Source organism: Kogia breviceps, chromosome 8 (assembly GCF_026419965.1).
Source record: "Kogia breviceps isolate mKogBre1 chromosome 8, mKogBre1 haplotype 1, whole genome shotgun sequence".
Classification (NCBI taxonomy): Eukaryota; Metazoa; Chordata; class Mammalia; order Artiodactyla; family Physeteridae; genus Kogia; species Kogia breviceps.
Window position 1 is genome coordinate 41,478,921 of NC_081317.1, and position 9,679 is coordinate 41,488,599.

Here is a 9,679-nt window from a genome sequence, read left to right on the forward strand (position 1 = left end):
TCAGGGACTTCCCTGGTGGTCCAGTGGTTAACAAGACTCCACGCTTCCACTGCAGGGGGCACAGGTTCGATCCCTGGTCAGGGAACTAAGATCCCGCATGCCACCTGGCACAGCCAAAAAAAATTAAAATTAAAAAAAAAAATTTAAATTTTTTTTAAAAAGAAGGAGAGCCTCTCAGATTCAACGAATATTGAGGAGGTAGACTCAGGCAGCTTGGGGGACTGAATGGCTGTGTGAAGTTTTCATTTCCGCATACCAGTGAGGCTGGTTGCCAGGACAGGATCTGTCTTTCAGGAAGGAAAAGGAGGGAGATCCCTATACTTGCCTGGACAGAGTAGCTGGGGATGGGGGAAGTGAAAGTGTCTGCCTGCATAAATAGGCGGCACACCAGTCCCAGCCCACACACGGACCCCCAGTTTGGAGCTGTCCACTTCGCCTGAGCTCTACCGTGGCCATGGCTCAGTCGCTCATTCTGAGCATCCTTGTCCTAGTCCTGGCCTTCTGCGCCCCCCAGACCCAAGGTATCAAGGAGGGAGTTGCCTAGGATGGGGGCAAGGGGGTGGAGAGGCCTGGGTAGAAGCCTCCAAGCAGCCCCTCACTCCCTGTGAACCCCACCTGCAGGCAGTGATGGAGGAGCACAGGACTGTTGCCTCAAGTACAGCCTAAGGAAGATTCCCACCCACGTTGTCCGCAGCTACCGGAAGCAGGAACCAAGCCTGGGATGCCCCATCCCAGCTATCCTGTAAGTGGGTACAAGGGGGTGGGTGCAGGCTGGCAGCTGAGTGGGAGGGCATGATGGGCAAGACTAAGACAGGCTTGCTAACCCCCAAACCCTAGGTTCTCGCCTCGGAAACGCTCTCAGCCAGAGCTATGTGCAGACCCTAAAAAGGCCTGGGTGCAGCAGCTGATGCAGCGTCTGGACAAGCCACCAGCTCCATGGAAACCAACCCAGGACTGTAAGAAGGACAAGGGGGCCCCCAAGTCTGGCAAGAAGGGAAAGGGCTCCAAAGGCTGTAAGAGGTAAGGAAGCTAAAGGGACTGGGGGGGTGGGAAGTGAAGGGGAGCCTTGATCATCCCCTCAAAACCCTCTTCTGCCCTCCCAGGACTGAGACCCCAAAAGGGCCATAGCCCAGTGACGAGCCCGGAGCCCAGGAGGTCCCCATCAGTCTCATCAGGGCTTGGAGCCCCAGCCCAAGCGACAAGAAGTGGGCTAGGAAAGAGGGAGGACTCAGGGGGACCAGAGCAGCCACCCCATGCTGGCCTTGCCTCACCCCTTCTCCAGCTTCAACCACCCCTTCTGTATACCCGCCCTACCCTGCACGGCTGAGCTGCCCACATCAGGCCAGGCCTAGAGAGGCAGAGAAGAGAAAGTCCCACAGGAAATATGAGAGGTGGCAGCAGGACTGTCCCCTCTGAGGAAGGGTCACCCAGGGCCCTGGACCTGACCATGCTCCACACTGCACCCACCTCTTCTTTGTAAATATGATTTATACCTAACTGAATAAACAGCCATTCTGACCTTCTTCCCAAGTATCTGTTCCTATGTGTTCGTGTCCACAGAGAAGCCACTGTCACCACCACAGGGTGGAGTCACACACTCTGGGGTCCCGGCCAAGAGCTCAGGCTGGCAAATTCTATATCCTCACCCACCCCAAGAGTTTCCTTGCTTCCCAGGTGCCCAGACCTGTGGGCAGTAAAAGGGAGGCTGACAGGCAGGGTGGGACCTGGGCTGCCCCTGGCCTCTGAGAAATCCCTGCCAATGAAGAGACAGTGGATCCCAGGCACACGTCCCCAACAGCTCCACAGGCCTCTGAGACCCTGAAGAGATCCCTTCCCTGGTTCCGCCCAGCGTTCTTTCACTCCCAGCTTCACCGGGGACTGCCTCCCCTTTCCTTGGGGTCTACTGGAGGGAGGCGGGAGCCTGGGCCTGCCTGTAACACAGGTGAACACAAGTTCTACTGAAACCTACCCTACGCAGAGTTCCAGCGCTGGGAGCCCTCGAGAGCCCCCATCTCCTCCCAAAGACCCCAGAGGACTCCCTTCTACCCTGACCAGTGAAGCAAGGTCTATGGTCTCTCCTTATTGTTTGATGGGGCTATGTGCTCTTTATTCCTGAGTTCTCTATTCCTCCCTCAGCTTCCTTCCAGTTGGGAAAGCGTCCTCCCCTTCCCTTTTCTCTTTTCTCCTTTCTCCCCTAGGTGGGGCCTGGGGCACTTTAGCCCCTTTAACCTCTTGAGGCCAAGGAATAAGTCTCCAATGGCAGGAATTTGGAACCCCAGAACTCAGATGTAAATTAGTCTCCTCTCCAAGAAGACTCCAGTCTGTCTCTCCTCTACCTCTTCCTCCCCAGAGCAGAGATCCTCCAATTCCCTGCTTTGCCCTTAGGCTAGGAGAGAGAGGACCATTACATGGGGCCAGGCCATGTGGGAAAGAAGGAAACAGATCCTGGGAGAGGGGCAAGGAACTAGAGGTGGCTGCCACCACCTTCTCCTTCCACCGGGGCCTGAGCATGTCACAGCACTTACCGCTTATTATGGTCGTTAAAATATTTGCTTTCTGCTCCTTCTGAGTCCAGTGGAGACAGGGGCTGCTCCCTACCTATCATCATGCAGCAGGTGTGATCTTAGTCTACAAACTCAGATGTTCAAGATTTACTGCACTTTAAAATGTTCTTTCAGGAGTTCCCTGGCAGTCCAGGGGTTAAGACTCGGCACTTTCACTGCCAGGGCCCGGGTTCAATCCCTGGTCAGGGAACTAAAATCCTGCAAGCCGCATGGCATGGCCAAAAAAATAAAAGAAAATGTTCTTTCAATGAACCTACTCCAAGCCCCTGCACCGGAGCGCTGGCATTCTTGGGATCCCATCTGCCAAGGGCTGTGCAAAGGTCAAAGAAACAGCAAGGCACAGGAGAGGCTTCCTACATGCCCTCTACACCATCCCATCATTGGACATCAGCTCACCAGTGAATGCTGTGGCCCCTGTGTTCCCAGCAGGTATGACTCCCCAGGTCCTGGACTCTCAAACTCTTAGCTCTGTGCCACATTTGAGCCATAGGAGCTCAGCTGTGAGAGCCTCCGGACTTGGACCTAGCTTCCCCAGACATTTCTCCAGAGCCATCTACTCAGGTGGCTTGCTTGCTTCACCCCAGTCAAGGATTAAAGCCCACTGCCTATACTGGCTGGACATACACACCAATACCCTCCACAGTCTTAAAGAACTCTCTCCAAAACCCTCCCTCTTCCCAGTCCCTCCAAGGTATAACCTCTTCCCAGGTTTGCTTTAGACTTTTACAAAGGCAGAAGGGACTCTAATATCAGGATGCTACTACTCTCAGCCCTACCAAAACCCTCGCTTGCTCTAAAGAGAAAAGAAAATCATCAGCAAAAAGAGAAAAAGAGGAAAACATAGGCAAAACAAAACAAAACTTCGTATTTCACTAAATTATCCTGCCACACTGCATAGCTGGTATTTGCCTCAAGCCCTGCCCTGATTAGCATGCAATATAATACCTATCTTATCAGAGAATGAGTCCCTACTCTCCTTTTCTGCCTTCATCTTTGACAATACTGTCCTGTTCTCTCTTCTTTCTGTAAGATCCATAATTCAACAAAATCAAATAATACATACTCATGGTTAAAAAAAATCAGAAATACCAAAAGGCTTATTCTGAACAACCATTTCCTGCAACTTTTAACTCTTAAGCTACTTCCTCTAGGACTTAGTGCCACATGTCTAAATACTTTGTTCATACGTCTGTTTCTTCATTTACCTATTTTTAAAGTTATCAACTGAGGGACTTCCCTGGTGGTGCAATGGTTAAGACTCCACGCTCCCAATGCAGGGGGCCCAAGTTCGATCCCTGGTTAGGGAACTAGATCCCACATGCATGCCGCAACTAAGAGTTCATATGCCACAACTAAAGAGCTGGTGAGCCACAACTAAGGAGCCCACCTGCTGCAACTAAGACCCAGTGCAACCGAATAAATATTTTTTTAAAGTTACCTATTGACTTCCTATTATAAAAAGTGGAGATTTAGCTCTCTTACTAACCCTCTTCTCCTGTCACCCTATCCTCTAAATATAGCTATACCACTAAATTTAGACAATGATCAGAATTTACATTATGATGACCATGTAAATGTTGTTCACTGCAGAGCAAAGTAGCGTACTGTGCTTACTTTCCTTTTGTCACTCAGCTTTTTGTTTTTCTTAAAGATTCAAATTGTTCTTCCTTTTTTTAAAATACCTCTACCTTCCCATTATCATAGCCTCAGTATTTTTCAAACACTTCATCATAGGATTAAAGACCTAATGTTTAAAATATACGTTATAGAAGACAATATAGGTGAGGGTGGTTATAACCCTGAGGTAGAAAAAGAACTTCTTAAACATAAAACCATAAAACACAAACCACAGGGGGAAATATCAACACCACCGAATTCAAAGACAAGGAGTTCAGGGTAAAGATGGCAAATTAAACACATGCATTTATTTTCACTCCTTCTTGAGCCCCAACTAAAACTAAAGTAAGTGTTTCTAAGGACTTCCCTGGTGGTCCAGTAGTTAAGAATCCCCTTTCCAATGAAGGGGATGTGGGTTCGATCCCTGGTCGGGGAACTAAGATCCCAAATGCCGCGGGGGAACTAAGATCCCAAATGCCGTGGGGCAACTAAGCCCGCGCTCCACAACAAAGACCCAGCACAGCCAAAAAAATAATAAAAATAAAATAAATAAAGTAAATGTTTCTGGTGTGTGTATACACTTGTAAAGGCATCGGATCACAAAGACCCAAACAGGAGGGGAGATAAAAGTAACTTTCCAGAAGATTGCTGTTTAGATAAGTAAATATTTCAGTAAAAATAAGTACAAAACATGAAATGGAATTATAAAGTTGGAGGACTTCCAAACTGATGCTCATGCATACAGTAAAAAGAAATATTTTACTGAATACTAGTCTGCCAGTGTTCAACAGTAAGACAATTAATGGCTTTTACTAGAAATGTGAAAAGAAAAAAATTCCAACAATCAGTCATCCCCCAAATTTACCAAACCATCATCCCACAAACATGAAAACTCATTGTAACCCCTGGAATTTCCTTTAACAGTAATTACTATCTTCTAACAATGTCACCCTCAGTGCCATTCAGAAAATTACTAATACCATGTTTTCAAATGATTTTAGCACTATCTCTTCCATGAAATGATAACATACCCACACACATTTACAAAATGGTGGGCCAGCTCCTTCTTGTCAGTGTTGCCTCAAAGTCTGAAGGCTTCTGCTTCCCCTGGCTCACTCCTTCTTTGTAAATCCTTTAAGGGCCTCTGACACAAATGTAAAGGATGGATGGGGCTAGTAAGAGCTCCCAGAATTACAGCTAATAGAAATGTCTTAACAACCTCAGTCATATGAACTGGAAACTAATTCCAAACTGAGTAACCAGATTTCTTAACACTCTTCTCCCTCCATGTTACCTGGGCCACACTTTTGCTAGCCACTATTTCATTCTTTACTCATCAGTCATTAGAGGGACATGATCACCAATGACAGGATCTTTCTTTTGACATCTTCAAAAATGGGGTACTATGGGGCTACCAGCACAGCACCACTGACATATTTGGCATCCTCTGCCCAGCTTTATGGCACAGGAAGGTCAGAGGGACTGGGTCTATACTTGCTATTTATGAAAGCTCAAAATTAATGTTTCCTAGCTTTAATCATTTACCTGTGAAGATGTCTTCACCTTCAACTGACCTCTTTTGTGAAGTTCTTTTTCTTTGCATGTCCAGGTGTTATTTATCCTTGTATCTGGGGACAAAGTGATGCTATTTTGCTAAAAATCATCAATGTTTCTTTCCTTTGCCATCAATCTTGACCAATGAATTACCACTTTTATGGATGCTGAAATTGCCAAGCCTTTTTCTAATGCCTATATTTGGTATCCTTCTAGCGGTGGCTATTCTGCAGTCCCCCTACAGAGATTGTGTTAGCTATGTCAGGAAGCTGAAAACGTCATTTTCTTCAAGAAATCCATTTCCCAGTTTCTGGCAAACAAAAACACCCCGGGGAAACCCTGCTGCCATGTTCTTGAAGACTTTTGCTTTAGAGTCATGGATTGTGCTAATAATAAATTTCAATCTAATATTAAGTTAATAACCGAACTCCACCTGTGATTACCTGAGCAGCCGGCGTCAATTTCGGTTCAGAATACCCACAGCGGGACGGGATGTTAAACTCCACTTGGCCTCATTGCCCGGCTCCGCCACTAGGAGGCAGCATCGTCGTCGCGGTCCTCGGTCCTCCAAAGGCAAACAGGCTTGTGGGTTGAACACTAGTGTTCTCATTTCCTTCATCTTTCTGGGATTTTTTTCCCCCTTTATTATTTGTCCTCAAATGTGTCTCATGCTAGACCAGGCGTCTAAAATTTTCTTATGTCCACTGATGAGCAGGACAAACTCGTTTTCCGCCCCTGTCCAGGTGAAAGCACTTCATCCTCCGGCACCGAGCATCGCGCCGGGCAAGCAGTTAGGCTTTCAATAAACCTTGAGAGCCTATGGTTTCAACCTTAAGGTTGAAAGAAACCTTTTTTAGAGTTGGCACCGTAAGGAATCAATCGGGTGCGGGTTATTTATGCTGCGAAGCAAGTCCTGGAGGTAATGTGAACTTCCTTCAGCCTTTAAGACAAACATTGCTTCCTGTCTTCCACGTTGGGCGCCCTGGCCTCAGGATAAGTTGGGAATACTTGGGGTGGGGAAGACAAATACTCACGGAAAAACACCGGCCTCCGGCCGCCCATGCGTCCCAGCCTGGCCAGCCGAGTACCCACGGATTCAGGGGCCCGCGTGGCAGAGATGTGGCGGGACAGTCGCTGTGCTCGGCCCGGGGTAATCGCCGCCCGGGGGCTTCCCAGGCCCACGCCAACCCCAGGTCCTGGGGCTGCGGGTCCTACCCGCAGCCTGAGTCTCCCCTCTGCACGTTCCGCCCGTGTGCCAGGACCCGCGCGCTGGGACCCGGGGCCGGACCCTCGGCCTCGAGACCAGCGGGGGCCTGGAGCGGGGACAGCACCAGAGGCCGTGCCAGGCCCACGGACTTTGGGCCCAACGCCCTTCTCAGTCTCTCTGAGCAGCCCGCAGGGTCGGGGCCGCACCCCGCCCTTGCTAGAGCACCCCCCACCCGCCAGCGCCCACCCACCCCTCAGCCAGAGCGGCGCCCACTCCAGAGCCTCCCTTCCCAGGCTGGTGCGCCCTCTGCAGGCCTGGGAGGGGAGACACATCAGGCACATACGTGGACACAGAGCCACAGCGCGCTCTCTCTCTCTCTCTCTCTCTCTCTCTCTCTCTCTCTCTCTCTCTCTCTCTCTCTCACACACACACACACACACACACACACACACACACACACACACACGCGGGTGACGGGCACACCAGTCACGCTCAGCCCCACGGACACAGCTCCTGATACGCACATTCATCCATTCAACAAACATTTATTAAGCATCTAATCGAGATGCTCTCCACAATCGTTTACTCCCCGGTAATCCCACTCCTACCATGGCCTTGGTTGACTTTCCCGGCCTCGCTGCTGCCTTACCTGCCTCAATGGCTAAAGTGCCCTCCACCCAAGATCTCCGACCCCTGGGGCATGGATTTGATCAGACCAGGGAGCATGAAGGCTGAGCGGGCTCCTTGGGAGAGTGTGGTGCCAAGATGAGCTGAACTGCCCTGAGCTGGGAGATTTGTCCAAAGCTCACACTGAACCAGGAACCCCACGAAGGCCACAAGGCTGAGAAGAGGGTGAACTAGGTAAAGCAGGTAGCACACTGAGGGCTCTATGGGTGTGGTCAGAAACTGTTTCAAACCCACCTCCCTGGTCTCCACCACCCCACCACTGGATCATTTAAACCAATGGCTAGGGAGTTGGTGCCTTAAAACTTCCACCCATAGGGCCTATGCCCTCCCCCTTTTTGCGATAATAGAAGGTACCATCAGAACACCTAACGGCTGTCACCTTCCCCGATTCCTCTTCTTCTCCCTGATCTGTCAGTGTTAGGGAGCTTCAGGCCTTGGAACTTGACCCCTTCTATCTACACTCACTTCCTTGATGACCTCATTGTCTTATGGTTTTAAATACCATCCATATGCTCCCAAACTTTTATCTTCAGCTCGAATCTCTCCCCTGAACTCTAGACTCATACTACCAACTACCTACTTAACATCTCCACTTGTATGTCCAAAATGCAGCTTCATCTTAAAAAGTCAAAACAAGGCTCCTGGAGGGAGAGATAAATTAAGAGTTTGGGATTAAAATATACATGCTACTATATATAAAATAGATAACTAACGAGAACTTGTATAGCACAGGGAACTATACTCAATATCTTGTATTAACCTGTAACGGAACAGAATCTAAAAAGGACCAGCGGGACCAGCGGTCCCCTGTATATATACAACTGAATCACTTTGCTGTATACCTGAGACTAACACAGCATTCTAAATCAACTATATTTCAATAAAAATTTTAAAAAAACAAGGCTCCTGACCTTCTCACAAACCCACTCCTCTACAGTCGTCCACATCTTGGTAAATATAACTCCAACAATCACATTGCTCAAGCCAAAAACATTGAAGTATTTTCTCTGTCTCTCTCTCTTCTTTCTCTCATATCCTATGCTGAACCCCTCAGCAGAGCCCACTGGCTCTACATTCAAAATATTTCCAGAATCTGACCACTTCTCACCAACTCTCAGCAACCTCATGTCCTCCCTGGATTATTGCAATTGCCTCCAAGCTGGTCTCCAGGCTTCCATTTTTGCACCACTTTGGTCTATCTTCCATCCTACAGCCACAGGGAGACTTTAACACATGCCAGATCATGTCACTGTTCAAAACCCTCCAAAGGTCCCCCAACTCATTCAGAGTAGAACATAAACCCTGCAATGGCCTACAAAGCCCTACACTATCTGTCCCATGTTGTTATCTGATTGTATCTCCTACCACTCTACTCTTTGCTACTTCCCTCTCGTAACATTGGCCTCCTTTCTATTCCTCAAATACACTTTTGCCTCAAGACCTTCATACTTGCTATTTTCTCGTCTAAAGCATCTTCCCCAGATCTCCACATGGCTCTCTCCCTCACGTTCTTCAGATCAGCTCTCTGCTCAAATGTAATCAGACAAGACTTCCATGACCACCCTCCCCAATACTCCCTATCCCTCTAGCCTTCTTTATTTTTTTTCATAGCACTTACTGCCATCTGACATACTATTTTTTTTCTTGTTTGCTTATTGCCTGTCTCCTTGATAAGAATAAAAACTCCAGGGATTTCCCTGGTGGTCCAGTGGGTAGACTCCACACTCCCAATGTAGGGGGTCTGGGTTCGATTCCTGGTCCGGGAATTAGATCCCGCGTGCATGCCTCAACTAAGAAGTCTGAATGCCGCAATTAAGAAGCCCGCATGCCACAACTAAAAGATCCCGCATGCAGCAACAAAGATCCCGTGTGCCGCAACTAAGACCCGGCTCAGCCTAAATAATTAAATATTTTTTTAAAAAAAGAAATAAAAACTCCGCAAGAGCAGGAATGTCTTTCTGTTTCATTAACTGCTGTGTCCCAGTGCCAAGAACAGTGTCTGGAACATAAGACGTCCTCAATAAATGTTTATTGAATGAATGTTGTGTAA

General features: G+C 48.4%; 1 protein-coding gene across 1 annotated transcript; it reads left to right on the forward strand.

The window, feature by feature from the left end:
* The first annotated feature begins 317 nt into the window (after positions 1-317).
* Positions 318-1,522, forward strand: CCL21 (C-C motif chemokine ligand 21). The gene is made up of 4 exons (XM_059072321.2): positions 318-521; positions 622-742; positions 838-1,020; positions 1,104-1,522. The coding sequence occupies exons 1-4, from the start codon at positions 455-457 to the stop codon at positions 1,126-1,128; spliced, it is 396 nt and encodes a 131-aa protein (XP_058928304.1). The 5' UTR covers positions 318-454; the 3' UTR covers positions 1,129-1,522.
* Positions 1,523-9,679: the final 8,157 nt, after the last annotated feature.